Consider the following 26,857-nt stretch of genomic DNA (forward strand, 5'->3'; position numbering starts at 1 on the left):
TTTTCATGCAAACGTGCATACAACTATATCTTTTTTTCCTTTAAAAAGAAAAATCTTCTTTAGAAGTCATTATGCCATTCAAATATACTGGTTTTAGGGGTGTCCTGTGCACACTATCTAATTGCTCCAGCATTACAGAAGAAATAGGATACTGGATTCAATTATTTCCACAGTCTAAAAAAAAGGTAAAACTTCAATCTTTTGGTTCCAAGTACACTTCCTTACAGTCCGGGGTGTGCAGCAGCTCTCACTTCTGCTCATGGTGCAGCACTGGACACTACAGAATAAAGATTCTTGGCCCAGAACAGACTGGAAGGAACCTGGCTGCACAGGCTGCAATTACAGCTTGGTGCTGACAGAAGAGAACTGTGGGTCTCCAAAGAACTCACAACTACCAGTTTTTACATTCCAAGTTCAAATAATCTTTGCAGTCAGCTCTGTCAGAAGTGCTGCTCTGCTCAGGGAGGCGTCCAAGGTAATCCTTTCACTTCAGCCACTCACACCTAACCTGCACCACTTCCTTGTTCTTTTAAATACAGAAAAATTAATAGGAAAATTTCACTTTTAAAAATTCAAGCAGCTTTGAAAGGGCAAAAGGAAGAAGTACTGGGAATCCTACAGGCAATCTGGTCTCACTGTCTCTGGGAAGTTTGATGAGAACTAAAAGCAATCAAAAGGGAGGAATCACTTGTTAAACTTTCCTGCTCCTTTGTCCTAGTTCACTCAGGCCAATCAACAGCAGGAGCCACAAACACACACATGCAGTGATTCCAGACCTTTAGGGAAGTGTTATGGCTCATGCAGTAGTGTTACTTTACAATTGTACATGAATAAGGAAATAACGTGGTTCAACTTCATGAATATGCCACATGTGGCAAAAATAAACTGCAAAGAAATGACTGGTTTTATCACACCAAACCTTAAATCCTACAAAAACATGGTTTTTTCTCTTCTACACTTAGTGCAGCCTTTTCATGTATCAAGTCTACTTTGGTATTAACCTTAAATTTAAGTTTCCCAAAACCACAGTATTTTAATAGTGTTGGCATACCCTTACCTGGTGGCACCTGAAGAGGCATTTAAGAAAATTAACTGATCACTTAATAACAAATATTTTTGCTACACATTATGCCACAAGGATCTATATAATGTTTTTCACTGTCACTGATTGATAATGAACTATCAAGTGTTTTTAACTTCAGCTGTTTAGCCATTCCTGAATGTGAACACTGGCATGTTGACAAAAACTGAGATGGAAATTTTTTGCTACTCTAAGAGTAATTTTAACTTTTCCCTGACTTCTGCATTAATGGAAAATCAGCTCTGATACCCAAATGCAGTAAACTCATGTGACTAATGAGCTGTTGTCTTTAATCAACTGTAATGTACAACTGCTTCTGCAGTAACTTATGTCCCCTGCTACTCCATGAAATATCCACACTCTTGCCTTGTTACCCTGCTTTTATTAGAGACAAATAAGATCATGAACACTCACTGTAAACTTGTCCTCCCTTTTCTTTCGGTAGCCATATGAGTTTTTCCTAAGGGAAAGAATGCAGATATGAGAACCTTGCCTATAAATGGTTGGAAAGCAGTTAATGAAAACAGGAAAAATTAATTCCAATTGCTATTTCATCCATCTTCATTATGCACAGGTTGTATTATTAAGAAATGTTTTAGGGAAAAATTCCTAGCAAGCTCTCCTTAAAATAAAGGGATACATCTTATGCAAGTCAAGGTAAGAACAAACTGGTTACAATTAATTCCTGTGTTAAAAACATCTCAGTAGAGATACATATAAGGATTAGACAAAATGTTACAGTATATAAATAAGGGGGTCAAAAATTTTTGTATACCAATGTAACTTCTGAAATACAGCTAACTATTTCCAATCCAGGTAAGGCTCCTTCAAAACATTTTTAGCACTTCGCCCCCAGCCCTGCTTCAGGTAAAGCCCCTCCAAGCAGTACAGTAAAATTTGCAGTGCATTCTAATTCAGTTTCAATATATTTTCTACGTTAATTTGACTTTCATTATTCTAAACGTATTCAATACTGAAACATCAAAATAATACCATTTTAAGTACTGATTGTTCCTGCACATTTTTAGTCTATAGTTTGAGCCATCTTGTTTCCTGAGTTCTTAATCATACTTTCATCCATTAGTTATAACACAATTTGGTAAATTAGATTTAGAAAAGTATTACAACCCTTGCACAAAATACCCATTTAATTTTGCAATGATACAAGTCTGAAATAGGATCATCTGCAAAATACTTATCTTCCAATTCAGTAAGTCACTCAAAATGTGATTTACTTGGAAGCATAAATACAGCCATTATCAAAGCTGCAGAATACTTTTATGAAGCACTTATTAGAACTGTATTTATAAATACGCCAGTTTTCAGCTCCCCAGGTAGTTGGTTCTGGGTCTTATTAGGCTGCTTTTAAAACATAACAATAGTTTCCTTAGTTGCCTGTAGCAGTTTTTCCTCCCTCCATACCAATCCACCATCTTTGCTGTTGTGTATGCCCAGTTTGGTCAAAATTCTGATCCCTCAACTGAAAAAGTGAAGAATGAGCACTGCTAACACACATTCAGGTGTACAATCTGCAATACTGAACAATGGAATTGGGCAGAACTCCTTCAATAAAGTCAAACAAATAATATAAAAAACTTTCTTGCACCAGATGAAGAAGTGATAGAAGATCTTATAGATCTAAACAGTTCATCAGTTGCCAATAATGATTTTCATCTGGTAGGAAAGCATGCAAGTCTGCTTTGCCTTTGTTCTGTATTCAACACTTTCTGTGAAGTGCTTCGCAAGATTTTAGGTTTGAGGAGAGTCTGAGTTTCAAGCAGCATTGAGAGCAGTAACAATACCACACCTGCACTAAACAGAGCAGTTCAGAAGCAGCAGCACCTGGCTGTTCAGAGGACAACCATGAAGCACACTCACCTCCCCCTCCCTAATCCAGGGGACGAGTCAAGGCTGGTCTGTTCCATCCTCCCAGTCCCCACTTCCCTCTTGGTGTAGCTGGTGGTGGCACTCTGCACCCGTGTCCTGCTTTGGCCCGGCTGCCGCGTCTGTGGACTCCTGACGCCATTGATTAAACGATCAGCAGAAAAGTTGAATATTGTAGGACTGTCTAGAAGCCCAGGTCCCCTTTCTGCACTGGGTATTGTATGGCGTATATGTGACTTGCTAGGATTCCTATAAATTCAAAAGTCATTTCAACATACGCGCACTAGCAGAGACCTTCTGAGGCCTAAGCATGTTCACAGAATTCAGAAGCAAGATCTTCACTCCTTTATCACTTATTTCAGTTATAAGAATGATCACCATTCATTGTAACAGGTCATGTTAATTATCAAAATTAACCTTTTCCCTGTCTGTTTTCAACTACAGCTTTACTATATGAATAATCCTGTTGATGACATGTCATCTCCCAGAATATTTCAGCTGAATACCCTAAATCACAGAACAGACAATTTCTCAGCTTTCAGACTGTACATTTACATTTCCAAATACTGCATCCATTAACATCAGAAGCACCATCTGCCCTTTGGCCTCACCTTTGGCACCAGGTTCAGTTTCACAAGTACTCTCAAGTGAGCTGGTGTTACTAAAATAAGCAGATGAAAACCCCATGTGCCAGATAATACAACAGTATTGTTAAAAGATAGATGAACTTGCCTGTTCCTGGGAGGATACTGTCTGAGTGTTGTCAGTGGAGAAGCAGCAGGCTTGAAGGTTGGAGATGTGAATCCATTGATAAATCCAGTATTTGGAAATGGTGTTACCTAAAAGAAGGTATCGCAAGCTCATCATTATAAACAAACTGAGTATTACTTTTCTTAACCCCATATTTTATGTCATTCTGTGCAGGACAGTATACTCAAAAGATTGTCTTAGACAGCAATAGAGTATCTGTCTAGTGCCTTGTAGCTGACTTACAAAATGTCTGGAAAAAACCCAAGTTTCTGTTTTTCTGAGAAGTCAGCCACTACACATCTTCAACTTATGACAGCAAGAGAACTGAAAAACATCAAGCCAAAATTCTTGGCTGTAAGTTAAACAGCTCTCCTCCTATTTCACACCATACTACACATGGCTTTGGAGTACCAAGATACTCCTTTGTCAGAGCCTCTAATCTACATGGCCTGTAACTGTTTCTCTTACAATTGTACATGAATTCCTCCCTTAAAAAACCCCAACAACTTCCTTTTAGTTCCCCATTCTACTTCCATGTGACATCTAAATAAAGCCTAGAGAATAAGTGGATGTTAAGTGGAATTCTGATGCTTTTCAGATCTTATCACCTTATTCTACATGTGAAGCACTGTCTTCTTGTCTGAAGAAACAACATTTTCTGGGGTGGGTGCACACTAACGCCTTGTACATGCCTCAAAACCTGGAGCATGCTCCAAGTCATTTCTCCAACCTCACTAGCACACTTTTGTATTTTTTATTTAAATGTGGGAGTTTCATTTAAGGAACATTACTGTTAGCACCAGCAAATGCTTGCTTGTATTTTTCCCCTGAAAATAACTACAATGCAGAACAAAAAGATTCTTTCTACATTCTATTAAGCTTTGAGAAACAGCTGTGATTAAGACCATTTGCTATAAAGATACATTTAAACTTGAAAAAGGCTTCTTGTGCAAGTTAAATCATTAATCAATGGAAAACAAAATTTAACACCAAAGCTGTCATATCAAACTACTGCTAGCCTAACCTAGCATGCATGACAGCAAATGCTACCTCAGGCTTCACAAAAAGGCCATTAAAGAAGGCCTGTAACAAAGCTCCTTGAGGAACAAAGTTTCATCAAAATATGCTTTGAAGTGTTTCTGGTTTAAGAGTTACAACATGAGTCCTGAAAAATTCCATCAAAGCTAGTAAGCAACCACTGAACCTGAAAAAATGAGAAGACACTGAACTTATCAGGGACCCTAGCAATATTCAACTCTTTTCTTTATAATGATGTGTGATCCTTTTGGATGAAAAAAAAATTTTCCCCATTTTCCAATAATATCAAAAGCATTCACAGAAGTCAACTGGTTAAAATACACTTTCTTTTCAATTTCTTTTTTTTTTATTCCCAAACAGGAAAAACTAGATTTTTTTCTTGAATACGATTTAAGCACATGATGAAAAATGAGGCAGTTTTAGAATCCTGAGGACATGTGTTGCCATATTCAAGTTTCAGAACTAAAATGGTATTGCCCACATGACTGGGGTATTCAATCTCAAATTAGAGATGAGAGAGAGTAGAGTTTATGTTGAAGCAGAATAGAGAAACTTTGCTGTATTTTCACACAAGTCTCTACATGCAAACTGCAACCCTGTCTCATGAAAATTATTGCTGTGTCATGGTTCCTCAGGGTCCCTGTTCTCCTCAAGTGATTCCTATTCAAATATAGCTCTTCCTACAAAAGAATCAAGAAACATCATGTTACAGTCATGTACATAAAATGCAGCTAACCAATGACAATACACTGCAGAACAGTGAAAAGCAAAGCACAGACAGTCGATTTCCTGTTTTGACTAAGAAAAGTTTGAGATCTTTAATGCTAGCAAACTCATCAAGTCTTCCCCAAAAGACAGGACTAACTTGTTTGGATACAGAAAGTTACAGGATAACATAAGTAGATACACAGTATGATGTGCTTGAACCTGTGGCTTATTAATCTTTGTCTTCTGTTTTATTCCCATCCAGCTCATTCAGTATCCCAGAGCAAGACTGTGCAACAACCTTATTCTCAGTTTATCTACAGGCAGATTCAAATTCATTGCTGCTTAACAAGCCAGCTTTTTCCTGGAACAACACTGCTCACTGTGTTACCTTGTCTCCTCCACATTCTCCATCCCCCCCGAACACCTCCCCCTGCAAGGCCTCTGGTTCCCTTCCCTGTGTGTGAAGTGTTTAGCACACCAACTTTTTAATTAGCTGTGGTTCAGTACAGAGGATGTTTGCTCAAGTTTATTCAAGGACACTTTAATCCTCTGCCAAAAAAAACATCTAAAGAACTTCTAATTTTGAGCATTGCTCCCCTCATTTCTTTGAGCCACAAGTAAAGGAGGCATCTCCAGAGGGGAGAAAGAGGCTCCAGATAGGAAACCTGAGCCTCCCAGTCATTACAGGAAACTCCACGTGTTTGTAGGGTAACAAAGGCCAACTAAAAGGGGCCAAGGTAATTCTGATGAGTGTCACAAAGCAGAAGACAGAAGCAGCATTGCAGGATACAGTACATATCTCATTAGAGTATTTAAGGATTTATTGCTACCATCCTAGCTTCAAGCCTTACCAACAGCCCTTTAAGAAAATAATTTAAAAAGCAATTTAAAAGTGATTTTTGTAATTAGCAAAAGCAATTTCACTTTTCATTGCCAAAAGAGATGTTACCATTGCACAGAAAATATTCTGCTTTAAGAACATGCCAAACAGGGCAATTCAGCATGTTAACCTACAATCTAACTTCCTGTTAGAAGAACTTGGTATCTTGACAAGTCTTTACTAAGGAACTGCCTCAAAATCTAAAAGGTTTAAGAAGAGAATCATACTCCAGTCTGAGATCAGACACAATTTTCAAATAATTAATCCATCTTGTACACCATGGCAAGGATTCTGAAGGACTGTTCTTCAAGAAGAACCAGAATCTTAAACTCCCCTCTTCAGGATAAGTATGTTTCCTACACCTCAATAAGAAAATAGTATCAGCTTTGAAAAGAACACAACTGTTCCAGAATCAAGAGACTTACCAATGAAGGGTCAAGGTAGCTGTGTGTGGCTGACCAGGTCTGTGGGCCAATTAAGCTGTACAGTGGGAAGTGCTGCTGGGGACTGTATACTGGAGGGATGTAAAAGGATGTTGTGTAGCGCTGCTGCGTGTAGAGGTTCATATCCAGAGGTCTATATCCATTCTTTGGCAAAAATGTGTTTATAGCTATTGCCTTTGCTTTTATCCTTGCCTGCAAAGGAGATTAGATTATTTATCACAGCAGTCTTTCGAATTGTATCAGGACGGTTCAAATTAGCAGCTCTCAAACTTTTACTGGACACTTATCAGTCACTGCAGGGACAGCAGGATGCTTCCCTGCTGCCTGATGCTGGGCTGGATATACCACTGCCACAAATGAGGAAGAGGAGAGCTGAAGTCATATGTGCTACATTTCTAAACCCACCTCCAGGTGAAATGGTTGCTGAGATTGGACTACTTAACTTTATATTAGAAATCACAGTGAGCACCACAAAACCCGGAACATACACACACACCCCACCCCTAACATCATAAACCTCTATTTACCTTAATTGGTTTTCCTTGGAAAGTCTTCACTTCTTCTCTAAGGTATCTGTAAGCCTTTATAAACAAGAAATTGTTAGATTTGTCAAATATAATTTAAATAAAGAAAACTTAAGTTTTGACAGGCTAAGCCTAACAATAATTCTTGGAGTGTCTGCTAATGTTACAGTATAGCAAAATCTCATACATCACCTGCACTTAGCAACATTTACCTTATCATTAAGTGCTTCAGTAGCATTAAAACAAGATTCTAATGGTTATGATTATAGGATTTCAATGTGTCACCCAAAAAAGTCAAAACTCTCAGAACAAAAAAAATCATAGCTTTAGCCAGGAAGTCAGGATATGCGAATAAGATAAAAAAAACCTCTTAAGTGTTATGTTTAATAGTTACTGAAAATTGGACACAGCCTAAGGGGAAGCATTACTGTTTTTACAGCGTGGGGTATGTTTTTCTTTACACATTTGTAATACAGTTTCCAACCTGTCAATTCATCCTCCTATCAGCCTTATTTACTTTTACATTCTAATAAGATTCAAAAAACAGCATTACCTGCTGTGCATCAGCTTCCGATTCAAATGTGATGAACCAATTGTCATTATAGGCAAACTCACAGTTGATGAACTTAGGCAAATTGTCTCCTTTGAAAAGTGCTTCAACCTCCTGGGGAAAGTGGTTTGATAAGGAGGTGGGGAGGTGAGGGGGGAAGGATGGAGAGAAGAAAAGACATCAATGTAAAATGCAAAACTCTGACACCCTGAGAAAGACACAAAGCACTGCTGGGCTTACAAAACATAACAGAGTAGTTCAGAACACCTGCAGTAGCGTCAGCTCTCTCCAGTCTCCCCCTGGAAGGCACTAAAACCAGCATTGGCTAAGGCTATACTGCAAGAGGCTTAGGTGGGAGCCATTTAGGCCAGAGAAGACATTTAAACTTGGTATCAAGTGCAGAAAGATGTCTATTTCTCCCCTGTCCCCAAAACCATGGAGCCACATGAAAACCTGTGCATACGGCATGGGACAGGAAAATCCTGTCTTTTCAGCAGAAACCTGCAAGTAAGCTTTAACTCAAATGTTTACAGATTGATGTATTTGAAACAGGGCTGATGTTACCTCAAACATGACTGGCTAGTTTCTACAGAAAAAACAGACCCTGGATTTTTTATTTGTTTTAATTCATTTGCATTATTCTTTTGTTTTGTCACAGATCTGAGGTGAGCAGCATCAAAAGGCAACACAACTTGGGAGGCCTTACAGCCTTTGCTGCTTTAATAAAGCCTGACTGCTGTGCTAGAAAACATAGGCTAATAAATCTGGTTAGTTAAGTCCAGATTTTTCCAGCACAACAACTTGAAACACAATGTATAAAGCATTTTACTAGAGACCAATACTTCTGAAAATAAAGACTCCTCAGAACTTTGTTGTCAAACATTTAAGAGTGAACATGCAGTGCTAATATATCCAACCTGATGAATTCATGACAGAAAAAAAAAATCTACAATACTAAAACTTAGAAGTCTTTGTAAGGCTACATTTAATTTGGAAAGCTAGAAGTAGCCATTATTTTAAAGCTGGGTACATAGCACATATCCAACTTCTTCCCTTCAATTCCTTTTAGCATTTTGTTTCATGTTCCTGTTTACTAAGGCCACTTAGTTTTTTGTTACCAGTTTCTACACTGCAGTACTTCTGATTTTTGCACGATGGTTATTAAGAGGAGCAACTCTTTCACAATCTTTGGTCTTGCTTGTAAAATTAAATAAAAGAGAAACTAAAATATATACCCATCATCAAGAATCTGCACCTTCTCCTTTTTGAAAATTCAAGATGGTTTAATTACAACCTCATAATTTTTTTCTAATATTTCCATCAGTCATAGTCCCTGATTCATTGGAGTGGCATTAAGTATCTTTCAAATAATGAAGTTCTCCAGTCTTGCACTCATTCCACAACCCAGGGGAGATCCTTAGTGACTTACTGACACCTCTCACCTCAACATTACAGAAACGTTTACAAAGCTTTAACTACTTTACTTGAGCAAGCTTCAAGGGGCAACAGTGGCATTTTCTAGTCTAAGATTTATCTTCTTTCATCTTTGTCTATTTATCCAAGGATCTGAGCACCAAGTGCATATAAGTAGGACAAAGCCCAAGAAATAGATGTATCTCTACCAAAGACAGCACTATCAGTTTCTCAGCCCTCTGCAGAACCACAGGTTCGACCACCGCCTTGCTATGAGCAACATACATCTACCAAAAATATTTCTTATCCAAACAAAGACAATAAGTTTAAGAAGTGCTGTTAGAAACTAACAGTGTAGTAGTAAAAAATGTGATGTGCTTATTGAAATCTACAAGAAATCTAACTTCCAAGTCCTAAGGGAAAAGTGTTCTTTACTCAACAAGGGAACACTTACTTCAATGGGAGTAGATTCAGGTACTTCACGTAAAATCACAATACAGCGATTCTGATTTGGCCGAACTTTTTCCCCCTTTTCATCCACTTGAACTAAAGGCAACGCTAAGAGAGAAAAGACAAGAATGCATTTCAGCTGTCAACAAACCTAGGAGCTTTGCACTCCAAAAGATGCTGTGAACACAGACATACAATGCAGAGCTTCCAATATTTTTGGAATTAAGAAACAAGCAGACAATGTTTCTGTTCATCATTTACGTGCCTGAAGAATCCTTTCTAGTTTATTACAAAACTTGTAGCTCTGGCCAAGTACACTCTGAGCTGAGATTTTCCATTTATAACTGGATCTCTGCACACCCTGGCAATGCCCTTGTAGCTCTCACCAGGCATTCATTCACTTTTCCATCTCTGGTATGCCTCTCTCTTGTTGCGAGCAGACTCAGAAGCACAGAGTTAAGCCAAGGGGGTCTCTTGATTCACCTACTTCCCTTACCTTTACAGGGGATGAAATGTTTTTGTGCTTCCAGGAGAGAACTCCCAGCACTAGTATAGTTAGTGCCTTTATCTTCCATGGAAGCTTCCCACAGAATTCTTCCCAGCTGTGCTCTGTGCAAGCTGAAGTTTGCTCTTGCAAAATACAAAACCTTAGAAACGCTCAGTGTGCTCAGCACGACCCCAAACAGCACAGTTCTATGACTGGAGCAGCCAAGGCTCCCCCTGACTGAGACATACAGAGCAGGTTTTCTCAGTTTCTGAGCAGTGACTCCAGCAGTGCCTCATTGCTGGCTGGCACACCCCACACTTTATGGGGACACAGTCCTCTGCATGTTCCAGAAACTTGATGGATGGCAGGAGCTGCTGTATTGTTCTTCCCACAAATATCTAAGCCATTGAAACTGACTGCAAGAACCAGGTTTGGCTGACCCAAAGCTCACTTCTTCCTGGTCAAACCACCACATTGACACAAATATTGCTCTGTTGGCCTTATTGTCCTGGTTCAGGTCAGCAGCAGATGCCAGCTGTAAGATTCCCCTTGGAAACACCCCCCAGGGTCTTGGCCCACAGGTACTCCACAGAGCTTCCATTACTGATGCAGCTGATTTCCATCCATTCAAGGTTCTCTTAAACAGTGAGACTCCTCCATCCCTTTTTCCCCACCTGTCTTTACAGAACAGTCTAAAGATACCCATCATGATCCCCCAATCATGTGAGTTGTCCCACCACATCCCACAATTTAAAATCATTAATTCTTATGTGCACAGATCATTATTCAACAGCTGGAATACAGAGTAGCTTTAATAAAACTACAGTCCTATAACTGATGATCTAAGTTGCTTGGGCTACTTAATGCTGTAGAGAAAAATAATGGCATTTTACTGCAATACAGTAAGAGAGAGAAAAAATTCAGATTAATAGTTCTACACCAATAACCAAAATGCTTTCTAGCACTGAGGAACTTTTACTTACATCTCAGCACTTCAACAATCAAATCCATATCAGTACTGAGTTTCTTGACATGATCAAGATTTGCTACTGTCATTATTGGCACATACTGATCACTGTCCATCTGTGATATAAGGTACATGTCACTGGCAAGATTTTCTCTGTTGGGAGAAAAAAAAAGAGAAATGTCATAGATGAACTTTGTCCAATAAACTTAAGACAAAAATTCATTGCATAGTAGAAGGCAGATTCCTTCAGCATTTTTGCTAATTAATGAAAATCACTGGCTTAAAGCTTGCTAAATAGCTTAAATTACTCAGTTTTAATTATGACCAGGAAAGATCACAAAAACTCACCTGATCTGTAATTGCTTGTAACTACTCTCATTTCAAACCCATGTTTTTGCTAGTTTATGCATTAGGCACAGAGCTTTCAGGTAAGCTTTAAGAGGTACATCAACACAACACTCTGAAATTTGTGTGTTACTTTTTCCAAATTCTCATCCTTTCCACCCAGTTTTAAGTAACAACTAAGAAATATATTAACATACATCCCAAGCTGTTAGTCATCCTCCAGTTTGGTCCATTTAGGTAAATACCTACCTAGATAAACAGAATTCCAGTGTCTTTTTCAGTAATTCTCGTAAATCTTCCTGACCTTCTGGCTGCAACTGTTCGTTTCCACCTAATAATTAAAATACTTCAAATTAAAAAGTAGCTCTGCTATATTACACAATATCTATTTTAAACAAGCCATCATGTCTATTACTGACTACATAACTAGTAATGAATTTTCAAATTCAACAGATGTTCATTATGTATTAGTTACCAACTCCTGAAATTGCATGGCAACCTTTTATTTAAGAGAGAAAAGAGAAACCATGTCTGACTTTACTTGTTAACCTCTGTTCTCCAAATACATAAAAAATCTGAAGCACTTTTAGAACAGCTACAAGCACATCTCAAAGTAAACACTGTGAATTTCTAGCTGATGAAATTTCTGGCTGATGAAACCCTGACTAATGCAATGCAAGGAACAATGCAATGGAGGCATTCCTTACTTCCGGTCTCACTCTAAATTACCAACACATTAATTCAGAGAAGGTTTTCAAAAATATAGTTATGGAATATCAGCAGATATCCAATCCACTAACAACAAATATGCAATCAATTTACAATCTTTTGGTTAAGAAGGCAAAATTAATTTATTTTTTATATATGTAAGTTTAAAAATTATCACATGGAAAACAGGAACCCCATGTTTCTTTTAAGTTTAGACACAATATACCAATGTCAGTAGATAGTAAACTCATAGAGTCAGTGGGAGAAATGTTTCAAGAGTATAAGTTCTGTGTGGGCTTTAGAGATTTGTAGAACATTTAGTAGGACATTATTCATGTTAATATGTATGTGTGTAAATGGAAATTGGCTTTTTAGAAGCATTTCACTACTGTCCTCTATACCCTTCCCTTCACTAACTTTCATCCTTTTATTCAGCTCTCCTTGGGCTTTCTTCCTCCTAAAGCAACTTTTAATTTTCTCCCACCATGGTGTCCTCCACATGTTCTCCTCTGACGAAGAGAACACCAACACTTGAGAAATACATGTATCACGTTCCAACTATATTTCCTTTTATATGCATTTCTAAAATAATTACTAAAAAAAATGAAAGATCAGATTTCAGACTTGTGAATGTGCCACTACTCATCAAATAGAACAGACCCAACCTGCTGCTCAGCTCTTTACAACACCATCGAACTTGTGTTAAAAGTTAACTCCTTTGGGCACATAAAGGACACACTGACAAGTTCCAGCAATAATCTGAAGAATGCTGCTCCCTTCTAGAGTGTGAGGCACCATTAATACAATTTCCTATCTGCCAGCTAGTTACTATTTAATATTCCCCAATATTACCCTTAAGTACAAGACTCAATGAGAACTTTCAGTTTTCAAATATAAGCAAAGATGATACCACAATGATGTCTGATTTTCTGATTTCAGTTGCCTTGATTTGCAGCTATTATGGCTGCTGTACTGGTAATTTTAAATACTAAATCAGCTAAGCATAATGAACAGACCTGTTGTGAATCTCAAGAAACACCCAGTACATTTTCCTCTACTTCCCATCCCTCATCTCAGTTCAAGTAGTAATCCTACATGCATCTTGCAGACCTTCTGTCCCATTCCATAAAATATAAGCATGGTGAATCTCTATGCTAGTTTCCAGAAGCTTCTTAAAACATACCATCTGGTATAGACTATAGCTTCTTAACAGTTGCACTGAAGAGAAATTCTGGAAGTTGATTAAATAAGAATGTGAAGAACTTAATACTATAATGTTGCTTCTATTTCAAGTACAAAACGGGTCTTTCCCTGCATTAGCATTACTACTTGAGACAAACTGTATGTCAACCTCACCTCAGGACCTGACCCAACCAGAAACATGCATTTGTTTGATTCTGGGCAAAATCTTGTAAGATTTAAACCAGGAGAAAACTGGTCTCTAAACATGTCCAAGTTTGACTGTATAACAGACAGGAATTCCTAGGGCCTGTTTAAAGAATGCATCCATTGAACGAGAAAACCGGTACAGCTCGTAGCTTTTTTTGTTTTTCAGATGCTCACTGTTTAACTCAAAACACAAGTTCAGTTTGTTTTTAAGCTAGGTCTAAGCACACCCCAGGTTTCTCTCACCTGTCTGGGTGGTTTCGTGCATAGACTCATACTCGGAATGATCAAGAGCCAAAGGGTTCATGTCCGCCTGCTCCGAGCCCGGCACGGCCGCGCTCGGCTCCGGCAGCTCCGTCAGCACCGCGCTCTGATGCTGCTTGTCACCATCGCCATTGGCATCCAGTCCTGCAGCACACACCACCAACACGCTCAGGAGTGCTCCTTCTAATCACACTAATGCCAGTTACTATGGCATTTAAACAACAGTTAAAACTACATCTGAAATAAAAGTGTTTACATACATGCTTTATGTTTTTTACCAGAAAATTAGAATTGAGACAGTGCTGCACCGAATTTTAACTTCTGCTCGAGCAACAGGCAGAAACTCTTGCTCATACCTTCTTTACAGGAATCTGGAGGCTGGTCAGGTATTTCTTCCCACGTTTTGCTCACGCTACCATCAGTGGCACCACTTGCTTCCAAGTGTAACATATGATTTCCCCACACCTTTGCATTGGGGTTTAACTCAGAAACCTTGGTTGACTCCTGCAAAAAGAAATGGATTATGCATTTCAGGGATGCACAGCAGGCATCTGGTGCACAGACACATTCAGTTTCAAACAACAGTATCAGACATACAACTCAAGATTTTACTCATGTTTTTTCACACCTGAATATATTAACTGAGTTCCCATAATCATTTCAGGTACACAACTGAACTGTGGTGCACAGTATTCATTTCCTTGATTAAAACCACCAGAAAAGGTTATTCAAGCAGAGCAAATGACAACAAACATTTCATTCTTTGCCTTTGACAGACTAACTCAGCCTGTACTTGACGTAGACTTCAGGCAGTTCTCTAATATACATGTCTTCTTGATGTTGATTATATTGCTAATCATATGTTACACTTTTATCTGCAGATCAATCTAACAGATGTTAGATGTGTATCTATTGTATCTGCAAAATAATACTTAAAAAAAAAATCAAGAAAACACAAAAGTACAGGGATTTTTCTGAAATTATATAAACGTGTAACAGTTTTAATGAAACATGGAAAATTGAAAGCAATAAGATGTGCATGACAACTTCTGTTACTACATTTAGAGGAGGAACAGAGTGTTAGGACAAAAAGAATGAATAACCATATCCAGATAAATCATGTCAAGATAATCTCTTTTAACCTGGATTGGAAATGGACACATTTAATGATTACATATGGTTATATACAACCACCATATAAATGGTCACATCTGTGCTTAAGAAAGATGGCTCTCTGCAGTGCAAACATCTACTACAATACTTTAGAGTAACATGAGACTTGTTTTGCTTATGTTTGAGCAAAATGCATTGGACTATTCCACACAAAATATATGTTGAGTGTTTTAATGTAATTACACTGGGAAAGAATATTGCTCATGATACGACACAATAAAAAAGCTTATTAAAAATTTGCTTTCTAAATTTACAGATGCTAGGAACATTACAGCGTTTCAAGGCAGGTACTCCAAAACCCCACAAAGCTTTAAATCTTCTTAAACACACACATTCAAATACTTATTATCACAGTGCATAGAGAATATATCCAGAAAATAACTTTAAAAATTTTCCTTAAATACATCTCCTGAATGACAGAGAAGACTTACAAAAAGTGGAAGCGTTTGACATAACTACTTGCATAGTAAGATTCAAAGATGACAGCAAGATCCATCAGTTTCCATTTTTAATATAAGAAGTTCCCCCAGGAGAGAGCAAACAGCCTTGAGCACAATCCACTGCCCACACTGCGAGTGCTGGGCAAGGTCAGAGCAGCTGTTCCAACACAGCAGCGAGGGAAACAACTTCAGGGAAGCTCAGCAGGGAAGGAAAAGGAGCAGCAGCTGCTCCAGGTTGACTCTGCAGAGTGGGTAAGGCTGGAGGGGACCACTGGAGGTCATCCAGCCCAACCTCCCTGCCTGAGCAGGGCCCACAGAGCAGCTCAGGATTGTGTCCAGACAGCTTTGTTTGTTTGCTAGCCCAGCTAGCCAAGATCCAGCCTAGCTCTTTCCTCTTACTTCTCCTGCAGCCACTCCTCTCTACAGCACTACTCACCTCCAGGAGTGAGGAAAAGATTTCCTAATTGCTACCAAACAAGAACTTCATGAAATCCACAACACATTTCTTCCTATACAAAACTAAAGAGCATTAAGAATGGTTTGTAGCAAGCTTCCTTTCTGCACACTGTTTATCTTAAGTTCAGTTTAAACTGAGAACCTGCAATCAAGTTACTTTGCCAATGACTGAATTTTCACACAAAGTAAACAGAAAAAATAAAATCAATATTCAACAAAATTTTTTACTTCTGCATTCTGTAGAAGAAAAGCATTCACAGAAATGCATTCAGCTTTTCAAAGGAAAGGGAGTCATCAGGTTCAGGACAAAACAACATCTATTTAACTAATGAAACCACAGTCTGACTTGGCTTAGTCAAACTTCTAGCTTCACCTTTAAGCTTTAAGAGCAAACCACTTCTGCAGAATACTTACAAGTTCATCTTTACTGTGCCATCCCCACGTACCAGCACATTCCGGCGCAAGCTGATATGGATATGTTTCCACTGCATATGAAGCACCTGGTAAATTTTCAGGTTCATTCTGGAAGTTTTCATTAACTATACACAGTCTATCATTCTTCATGGTATCATTAGAAGCTGCATTATTCCATAAAAAGCCCACTAGATATTCACCATTACCAGAAGGAACCATGTCAGAAAGCAGCTGATTTGTCCAATCAGCATTGCCAGTCTGAAGATTGATGAAATGTGGCCACATTTCTACGTGGGGATTTTGTCTGTCCAGGTCACAGGACTGCTTCTGCTCACTTGATCCATCTTCCATCAGACCTAACACACACTGCTCTCTGCTTTGCTGAAATCCTGCTGCACCAGGAGAGGCACGGGCTATTTCATAGGAAGGAGTAGCAGCATATTTGTCTACCTGCTTTGGGTCAACACAAACTCCGAACTCTTTGTTTGAGAAAATCTTGTGATCTGGCTGCATCTGTTCCCAGCTTGTGGTCAAGTCATTCATCTGAGTATTTAATATGTAACTGGTGTTTTTCAGTTCAGTAGTCTTGGCTTGCAACTGCTTCAAATTCCCCCTGGTAAAAGGTTCTAGATTCTTAGCTGATAAACCAAAACCATTGAGGTTCTCCTTTGCGTGGATGCTGACATACTGGTTTACTTCACCATCCTGGAAATTACATTCATTTACATCACACATACTTTTTTCACAAGTTTCTGATCTATCCTCTGTAAAAGGCACAACAGAAACTTGAGTGTTCTCAACTTCTGGCTCTGGACTGGCACAGTGACACAACTCAGGCTCTTCTGCTCGTTTGTCATGCTCATGAGAACATGCATTTTGACACAATACAGGTAAAAAGTTATGGTCTATGTTTAAGAGTTTAGTGGCATCTTCCAGATTTTTTGTGGCATCTTTTAATTTTACACTGCTGTCCATACAGCTGTCCGTGACTGCAGGTGCAGAGGAGTCAGAGGGAGCATTCTGACTGTCAGCCACGCCTTCACTGCAACTGAAGATGCCTTTATCACAATCAGCAATGTTAGCATCCAGACTCTGTTTTACATTTTCTACCCTGTTATCAATGGACTCATTTAGCTGACCTTCAAATTTCGTCTGTTTTACAGCTTTTACTACATGCCCAGCTGTTTTGGCTGACTCAGTCTCTGCACTCCATTGATTTTCCACTGTGTGGAAGGAACACACATCCTGTTGCTCATCTTGTCTGCTGTTCATATCTATTTTATTCATATGCTCACATTCCACAGACACAGAAGAGACACCGGTTTTGTTATCTGAATTTGAATATTTGCATACTTTATTCTCTACTAATTCTTGTGAAACCTGACACTCTAGGGTGTTTTCCTTTAGGAACATTTCATCTGTGCTTGGATTATGTGCATGAGATGTCACAGTGCCATCACTTATCCCTGATCTAGTTCTGCTCAAGTTACCAGCTTCCTCAAGAAAGTCACCTTTTAGTTCAGTGGCACTCACACAGATCTTCTCCTCCATGCCAATGTGGATTGCAGCTTCAGATGATGCCCGGATTTCAGCACAACCCTTACTGTGAGTTTGAAAATCAGAACCTTTCTCCAAGTTTAGCTGTGTTTCAGTCATGTTCAAAGCTTCACAGCTATGCAAAACTGTACCAGTGCACGTCTCTCCCTCTTTTAAGGATTCTTCAAAAGTGCTGTGATGTTCACTAGAGTCTGGTGAAAATGTTTGGCTATTACCATATGTTCTTTCAAGTATTTTCTTTTCCACATTTGAGTTTACTTCACTTTCTGGCTCCAGAAAGCAGACCTCTTCATCAAGTTTTTCTACATTGTCCATTTCATGTAGCTCCAATGATAATTTAAAGTTACCCCCTATGTTGTCTACCACCTGTTCAGTATTTATTTGCTCTACAACACTTGAGGGATGCCTAGTTAGTGGCACAACAAGTGGCACAACATCAGAATGATTACTTCCCTCAGTTTTTCCTGAATTAGATACTCCAGAGTTTAATAACACATTGGAAATATGATCACTGTTCTTCACCTTTTCTGAGTGAGGGCTGTATTGGTCCTCTCCAGCAGCATCCACAGGCTTTACAAAATCACAAGCAGTATGCAGTGATTCATTCCAATTGGCAGCACTACCCATGGTACATACCTCCTCTTGCTGATTCTCAGGGATGATTTCACCAGGCACTTTTGCTTTTAAGACATCTGTTACTATACTATCAGTATTTAACCTCTGCACCTGACAACTGTCAGTCAGTAAGTGATCAAAAGAACACTGGATGTCTAGGCTACAATATTCCTTTGTATCCTTTTTCTCCATGTTTGATCTATCCTCTTTTTTATACTCAAACAGTTCTTTCTGTGAATTAAACTTAGCTTCCACTTGTGCCAATTGTTGCATTGGAAATTCCTTCCCTCTGTCTAGAGGTCGTGCCATGGTGCACATTCCTTCATCAGTAACAGCTGAGTTATCTATGGCTGCTGCAGTCTCTCCATGCACAGTAGCTGGCACCTCTTCATCCCCTTTCAGATCTTCTGCATCTACAACACAAATGCTGTAAAACTCCTTGTCTTTCACATTTTGACTGTTGTCTACATCAAGACAGGAAAATGTTGGAGACATCTCTCTATATGAGCTCAAAACTTTCTGTAAACTGTCACTCTTGCTGTCTTCAACATTTACTCTTATTTCATTTTGCCTTGAATGGTCACATGTAACTGCATAATCCTCCAGAGAATTTCTATTTAAGGAAATTTCACTCTGTAAGCCTTTGTCTACTATATCTGCTACATGAGAATTAGAAATATGATCAAACAAGCAATGCTCTCGTGAAGGTACATTTTCATTAGTAATACTGCTATTATTATCTTCTATATTGTTCACATACTGACCATTACTATTAAGTTTTTTAGGTGCTCTTTTTTTAATAATCTTATCTTTCTTTTCTTCACTTCTCTGCAGATTTCCATATGTACCAGAGACTTTCAAGAGGTGACTAAAGGAATTAAAGAAGCTAAAAGGTCTGCCATACGTCCTCCTAGGGCTGGCATGGGGAGTATTCTCCGTGCTGTTATATGACAAATATTTTCCTTTTCTACCCCAAAAACCAGATTTAGAATCTGACACTGAGCAATCATCACCACAAACACGTTCAGTGCCGACTGTCACAGCTGCCCCGTTAACTGTCCTTCCCACTGTATGCAGATCCTGGCTTTCCACAGTTCCAAAAATTGAAGATAAAGGTTTACTTATCCTTGACTTTGGTGCTTCCTCTTCCACAGATTTTTGTAACAAGCTGGTTTTCTCCTCACTCGTGCTGTTACTCAATTCTTTACTGAAGCAGCAGCCCATGTTTAATAAGTAGTGTCAGAGGGTCTTCTCATTGCAAATCACCTTCCTCTTTACACTAACTTTCTATGGCTACTGAGGAGACAAGCCAACACCCAACTGCCAAAAATAGCACACTTGAAAATCATGCAGGGGTTCATATGTCATTGCCACTCAAAGTCCAAATCCCAGTTGCTGAGCAATGTTTCAGTATTTCATCATATACACTGTAATATTCAAGCCAAATACTCCTTCTAATGAGATTACAGTCTGTTTAGGAGTATTACTGAGTCTTATGAACTTCTATTCTTTCCTAAAAAGTTTTGTTCATCCAAATAGTTAAAATATTTAAATGACATCTTTCACAATGCCCATATGTGCCAGAAACTACTTGTTTTCATATTTACTACAACTCCCACCTTCTATACAAGGAAAAATGCATTCCAGCTTGACATATTTAAATCTGACATGTAGATCAAACACTTCTTGGACATTTTCTCCTTCTCCTCCCTTCCCCCAGAGCTGAACCTACACCACAATTACTTCTTTAGGAAAAACAGGCTAAAGATAGATAAGACCTCATGTATTCCATTGAGCAGTCATTGTACGTTATCAGAAGCCAATTCTGTTCCAAGCCTTTTTTTAAAATTTGTTATCTGCATGAAAAAAAAGAATACATAATTCCTCAGTGACTTATAGCACTGAAGGGGGCCTCAAGATCATTTACCCACCTCATGGTACTGTGACAGGATTAATTATACTTAATGCTCAGAAAAAAACCTGTGTACCCTTTTACTAAAAACTCAGAAATATTTAAAAAGTAATTTGTCTGAATACTATTCCTTCCAAAAGTCTGTCCTCAGTAGTTTTCATTGTTGTACATATACAGACTCCTCCTGATCTCATAACAACTAAACCTTTTTTATACACATGTATTTACATATTAAAATACTTCTACTACTGTAAGTTCTTGTAGTTGCTAATAAAAAGTGGTTCTGTTTCTTCAAATATAAAAGCCCAATAAAAAAGCTGAAAATACTCAGCAATCTTTTTCTGCCCTAAACAGATTTGTTCTTCTTTGCCTTTCCATTACCTCACATCACTTAGACCTTCTCTCAAATGCATTGCTATTATTTCAGATTTGGACTCCATACTTCAGAGAGCTTACAGAGTGCACAACTACAGCACCACCCTATTCTGTTACTTAAAAGATACTGAAAATCAGTAAGAGAGTAAGACAAGGCAGACCCTTAAACACTTATTTCAAATGTTCTTTCAGACAAACACTTAACTCAGTGCTATTTTTCCACTGGTTGTGCACCTTATGGTAACTAATATTCCACTAACTCTCACCATAGAAGACTGCTGAACAGATAAAAATTTACATCCCCTCTTCAGCAAGTCTGCTTTGAAATTGTAAAGTAAGATCAGAGGAAAACTACCCTCCCTCCGCCCCCTAGACGACCCAGGAAGACTCCAAGTGCCTGCAGCTACACTGTTCCTAAGGATAGGAAGTCTGATGCATCATTGCTGCCATCTGCTGCATTTTTTTCAATTCTCCCCTGGGACAAAGTTATTCAACATGCCTGGATCCAGACTGAAAACTATGCCAAGTCACTCCTCTCTTTAGCATTCCCTGGAACCGAGGACAGGCAAAGGGGGAGGGAGTTACTTATAATAGTTTTTTTGAAGAAATGCCATGAGCAAACAATTTAACTGTTTTTAATGTCAGCTTAAAGTCACAGTAATACTTAAAAAATTCACAACTATTCAGAAAACTCCCTTATCAGATAAACAACTAGAAAGATTTTTCCCTTTGTGATTTAGCCATTACTAACTCGTGCTTTCTAGAGAGGAGCTAAGTGTCTTTAAGAGACAGAGCAGGGCAAAGTCCACTTTTCCAGTGCCTTAACAACCACTTCTCCTATCAACTAATGGAAAGAAAAGGGGTGAAGCAGTTCAGGCAAGCAGAAACTTATTCCAGTTTTCCCATACCCTTCTCATGTGTAAGAGCACATTTTGTACTTGTTCCTTTGTTTTTATCTTAGGGATAATTTCTATTTTAAAGCAGCTACAGTGCACATTCATTAAGTCAAATTTCTCAATACTATTTAGTGTGGGATTACAACTTTAAAGAAAAAAGGCAACATGAATTTAAGCAGAAAATGCCACTCCTGTTACGCTACATCACTCGAGGCACCTTCTGGCTGAGCTTAACACTGCCACCAACTTGAAAAGCACTTAACAGAGTTCATGCTCTGCTACTTCAGAGCCCAGCTCCTCTGGGGAGTAAATTTTGTTATTTTGTTTTGGGTTTTTTCCCTTTATTCATGCATATTTTAGCTCTGGTATATTGCTCATGTACTCAAAGCCTAAACAGGTTTTCTGACTGCATGAAACAAAAGTGCTCTGAAGCAGCACTCTCATAACCTGAACAATTACTTTTTTTAATAGGTATTTTGTCCTATGTCCTGTACACACCTACACAGAAGGCAAGAAGTCAACATGCTTATTAACTAGAGTATACTTACCCTCTTTCATTTCTCAACATACTTATTCCTTGCCAAGGAGTAAGGGTTTATCCCAGATATAGCCTTATAGGCCCAAATTTAAAAACAATCTAGATTCAAAGTTAGAATAACACAAGCCAAAACAATCCTTACAACCTACCAAAAATCTAACTTCCTTTATTCTTTCTCTATAACAAAGTCATGCAACTGTAACAAGTTCTGAAGAAACAGTGATTATGCTGCACTCCCAGGCCACACCTGATGCCATGCCCATCGCCAGGGAAGGGACACAGAGGAGCAGCCTCACAGCAGATGTTGCAGCGACACCACTGCAGGCTTCTGAAACAGCTGATCAAGCTGCCTGACTTTCCAACAGACCAAGGTTAATGGACTGCTAAGAGTTTAAGTACACATTCTACACTCTGAAATAATCAAACATGAGCATTAGATGTCATCTACATATATAAAACTATTCCTATGGCCTTATTAACTTTTCTTATGGCCTAAATCTAGAATACCATGACAGAAAGAGCAAACACCAACCAGTATTGATCCTTCATGATGCTGATACTGTACACATCCAGTTTAAAGTCTAATTCTCCCATTTCTTGTTTAAAGCTAGTCATGATCTCTTGAATACCACCTACTCATTATACAAACTGCTTCTTAACATTAAATTGGCACATATTGCATGTAAAACTGTGATTTGTCCAATGATCTGAGGATTATCTGGTATATTGAATTTTCACTGAGCACATGGTCCCGTATTAAACTACTAAACTTGATTTCCTCAGTTCCTTTTCATTTTGAGGCTTATTCTTGAATGGGCTGCAAAAGGATTTTTGAACAACATAATCCAGCAGCAATAAGCCTGAGACATCCTTTCATATCCTTCCTAAGAAAAACATTTTTTTAACATACTTAAAATTACAATTAAGTGCCATCTTTCAGGAAGCTCTAGATATTTCCTCCCTGCTTTGAACAACAGTAGGATTGAACTTTTTTTTACAGTACCTATAAGGATTGACAAAAATCAGTGTACCACACAGATTAGAATTCCCATTAACAGAAACCCATGGCAGCACCTGGTAATTATTCAGCTAGGGAAAGAATGGGTGATGCTAATATTGCAATCAGATGGCAAGTTTAAATGGCCCCACTGTGCAGAACTTGGTTACAGGAATCCCTTTTAAAGATATATTCAAATTTCCAGATCAGGTCTTCAATTTGACTAATCAAGGAAAGAAAATTCTTTGAACCTTGGAAAGTGCTCTGAGAAGCCACACATTCAAATGTTAGAATGGCAGAGGAAGAGTTTAGGCTCAATAAGCAAGGAAAAAGACTTGTGCATGCTTTTACACTAAAAGTCAGTTAAATCTTAATTTGGCAGAGACAGGACATACAAACTACCTCCACCATGGGATTTGCACCTTGGCCTCTTCCCTCAGAGTAACCTAATTTCTAGCAGCAAAGAGTTACTATTGAAAAGGAAGCACAGAAGTGAGTTAAAATGGAGTGAACTGCTTCTTAAAAGCTGACTCTCCTGGGTCCAGCCTAACAAGGGCTCTCTCAGAAAGACTAATTGTCAAATCAGGATACAAACAGTCCATTGGCAGATGTCACCTGAAGTGACAAAACCTACCTCTAGGTTAAAGAAGTTGAAAAAACAGCACATTTAACTACCAAAGCTAAGAAAACCATCAAAGTTAAGAATCTGCTAGTATCCTCTAAGCTATGGACTTCCAGTGTGTAAGTCTAAGCTACTATTGACAAGAAATCCATGAAGATCCTCAAAATGCCAATTTCCTTCAAACAACTTGTGCACAAAATTCTGCTGTTAAATATCACTAGAATCAGCCAAAATGATTGGTTGTGTTGGAAATGAACCAACTAGACTAGAACCATACAACATTGTGATTGACCTAGATTATGCTTTAAATAGCATAGTCTCATAGTTACTTCAATGCAGAAGAAAATATTGTCTCACTCACTCTGAGGTTAAGACTTTGATACATGTTCGTGAAAAAGTGACCTGTGTATCTTTAACCAGCAACCCTGAAAAGTGACTTCTGAAGGACTCCTTCAAAATATCAAAATCTTCATTTTAATTTAGTCACTATTGATTACCAATTCAACAGTACTCACAGTAGAACGTCTTCAATTCTGTTCTTGCCAAATAACAGAATGACCAAGCTCATAATTAGAAAAATTTAGTTATTGTTCAAAGAGAAAACAAAAAAATACTTGTTACATAACCACTTCTGATGAAGAACTAGCCTAATACCTATTTTTACAGGACCTACAGAAATGTATCAAGATTTCCCATTGAATTAACTTTCTTCCTGAACAAAAACATTTGGACAAGGTGTATCAAGATATCCCAGTGGAACAGCACAGCCAAAACAGCTGGGAATGCAATTCAGCACATCTCTTACAAGTCTATTAAAAACAGACTCCCAGAAAGCTCACTAGGTGCCAGGGCAGTATGGCCCCATATCAAATGCACACTGAAATAATGATCAGCACAAACATGCACCTACATTTTTTTGCAGTCTAGCACTCTGATCTCAAAATAATTAAACACAAGAAACAGCAGGTCTTTTCACCTGACCTGAAGTATGTACTTGCTATAGGCAATAGAGCCAGGATTCCAAAAGTTTTTTCTCTTTCCTATCACATTTATGGAAAGATGGAAGTGTTTTAATGATCTTAGTTTGCCTACTCTTCTCTGCACTCTGTGAAGTTTTTCTCCAATTATAATCTTGTTCACAGAACTTGCAAGTGAAGTCCTGAAGCGCTGACAAAAATCAACTCATGTAAGCATGGCATTACAGAAGGGACCATTTTGAAAGCACCACTGTTAACAAAATATATTGGTAATTATGCTCATATGAGAATGACCTTCTGATGTTGTACACATAAGAGTATCATATTAGTATAACTTAAAACCTAATAAGCTAGAGGTCTCATCTTTTTCAGATAAAATATTCACCCAAAGAAAAGCTTTAATCACAATAGAACAAGTTATCTGAAATGTACCATTACAGCATTACGGGTACATTCCAAGCCACCTAAACTGACATCAGCTTTCTCTTCTCATGAAAAGAACAGTAAGGTCTCCTGAAATATAAATAAATGGTTATGCTCTTTTTCTCCAATTAAGTAGGGAAGAACAGGAATTAAGATTTAAATACATTTTTTTTAAATAAAAACTCTAGTATGTCAAAGAACCAGCACCCATATGAAGACAATAAATTGCCTTTAATGCTAATGCACCAACAGCTTCTAGCTCTTCAAGAAAATCTTCAAGCCACTCTTACTCAAGTTTATTTGCACTAATACTCTGGGTACAGAAAAACAAACAAACAAACACCAAAAAAAACCCCAGCACATCTCAAAGTTCAACTTCCAGAAGTATGGCAGAAAACCAAGTTGAATTTTTTCCTCTACTGTCAAACAAGTAAAAATTCACATCTAAGAAATGTAAAACAGAGAACTCAGGAAAAAAAAGGGGGAAGAGGAACAAACAAAAAGTGCACCAGCTTTCTCAGAAAAGCAAAGCATGAGTTTTTCAGAACGCTCCCTAGTGCTTGCTCTAAGCTAATCTGGAAGCAGGAACTATCTGCTCCTCAGCATGGCACAAGTGAAACTCCTGGCAGAACATACAATGAAACCAAACCCTTTAAGATGTCCCAAGAGGAAACATTGCTCCCAATATACAGTTAACAAAAGCAAAAATTCGAACATATTTAAATAACAGTCAAGTCTTCAGTCTTCTTGAAGACATATGCAGCATTTACTACAACATGTATGCACAAGCATCCCATACAGCCACTGACTGGATCCTGCACAGCAGCACAGCAACAGCAGCACGTGCCACTTGGCACAACTGACTGAGCAAAATTCCTGTTACAGACTGCCAGCTCCCGCTTCTATGGCTTTGTGCTTTTTTCAATTACATGTACACACAAAGTGCATTCCCTGTATTGTCCTCACATGGCAAAGTGTGACCAAGAACTTAATTCAAGATTAGTGATACAATTCCTGCATAGCCTAAAAACCCCTGTACCCTAAATGACTGCAAACTGTCCTATCTTGCAGTTTATGTAAATCCCCCCCCAAAGGGCTGAAGCCAAGCTAAGTTGAGTTTCTAGTCAGTATGGAGAACTAACCACCTCCAACAGCTCTGTTGTGGCTGTTTAATGTTTCAATGCTTTCTGTCAGCCAACTGTCTTCTAAAATGTTCTGACCTACAATTTTGATTAAGACATGATGAAAACACAATGTTTCCTACAGCACACCAGGGGAACATGCAATTAGAATACTTACTAGATGAGAACCGTCCTTAACTTCTTGTACTTGCTGCACCTGCGGTTCAGCCACAACTTTAGTGTCCTGATCAGAAGTCATGAGCTGTCTGCTTTTTGGCTGCTCAGAGAGAACTTTACTGGTCACCTTTGTAAGCTGCAGAAATAAGAAGACAAAAGATTCTGTAAGTGGTTGTTGAAATTCCTGAGAACCACAGCCACTCCAGACACGCCGCCCTGACTCAAAGGCCCAAAGAACTTCCACACAATTCAGCTGGGATTATGCATCCAGAGAAAACATAAAATG

General features: G+C 38.5%; 1 protein-coding gene across 5 annotated transcripts in view; it reads right to left on the reverse strand.

The window, feature by feature from the left end:
- LARP4B (La ribonucleoprotein 4B) overlaps positions 1 to 26,857 on the reverse strand; it is a 56,715-nt gene that overhangs the window by 11,941 nt on the left and 17,917 nt on the right. For 3 of the 5 annotated variants that reach the window (XM_074555156.1, XM_074555093.1, XM_074555206.1), the window contains exons 2-13: positions 26,573 to 26,707; positions 14,235 to 14,382; positions 13,861 to 14,022; positions 11,770 to 11,851; positions 11,192 to 11,328; positions 9,726 to 9,829; positions 7,862 to 7,972; positions 7,312 to 7,365; positions 6,767 to 6,976; positions 3,698 to 3,804; positions 2,960 to 3,214; positions 1,496 to 1,541 (exon numbers count right to left, since the gene is read on the reverse strand). In XM_074555156.1, the coding sequence (XP_074411257.1) occupies positions 1,496 to 1,541; positions 2,960 to 3,214; positions 3,698 to 3,804; positions 6,767 to 6,976; positions 7,312 to 7,365; positions 7,862 to 7,972; positions 9,726 to 9,829; positions 11,192 to 11,328; positions 11,770 to 11,851; positions 13,861 to 14,022; positions 14,235 to 14,382; positions 26,573 to 26,653 (1,497 nt within the window). In that variant the 5' untranslated portion in view covers positions 26,654 to 26,707. Of the gene's footprint in view, positions 1 to 1,495; positions 1,542 to 2,959; positions 3,215 to 3,697; positions 3,805 to 6,766; positions 6,977 to 7,311; positions 7,366 to 7,861; positions 7,973 to 9,725; positions 9,830 to 11,191; positions 11,329 to 11,769; positions 11,852 to 13,860; positions 14,023 to 14,234; positions 14,383 to 16,361; positions 19,997 to 26,572; positions 26,708 to 26,857 lie in introns of those variants that run through there. The other 2 variants (XM_074555038.1, XM_074554980.1) reach the window with 2 other exon arrangements.

Source organism: Zonotrichia albicollis, chromosome 1 (assembly GCF_047830755.1).
Source record: "Zonotrichia albicollis isolate bZonAlb1 chromosome 1, bZonAlb1.hap1, whole genome shotgun sequence".
Lineage (NCBI taxonomy): Eukaryota > Metazoa > Chordata > Aves > Passeriformes > Passerellidae > Zonotrichia > Zonotrichia albicollis.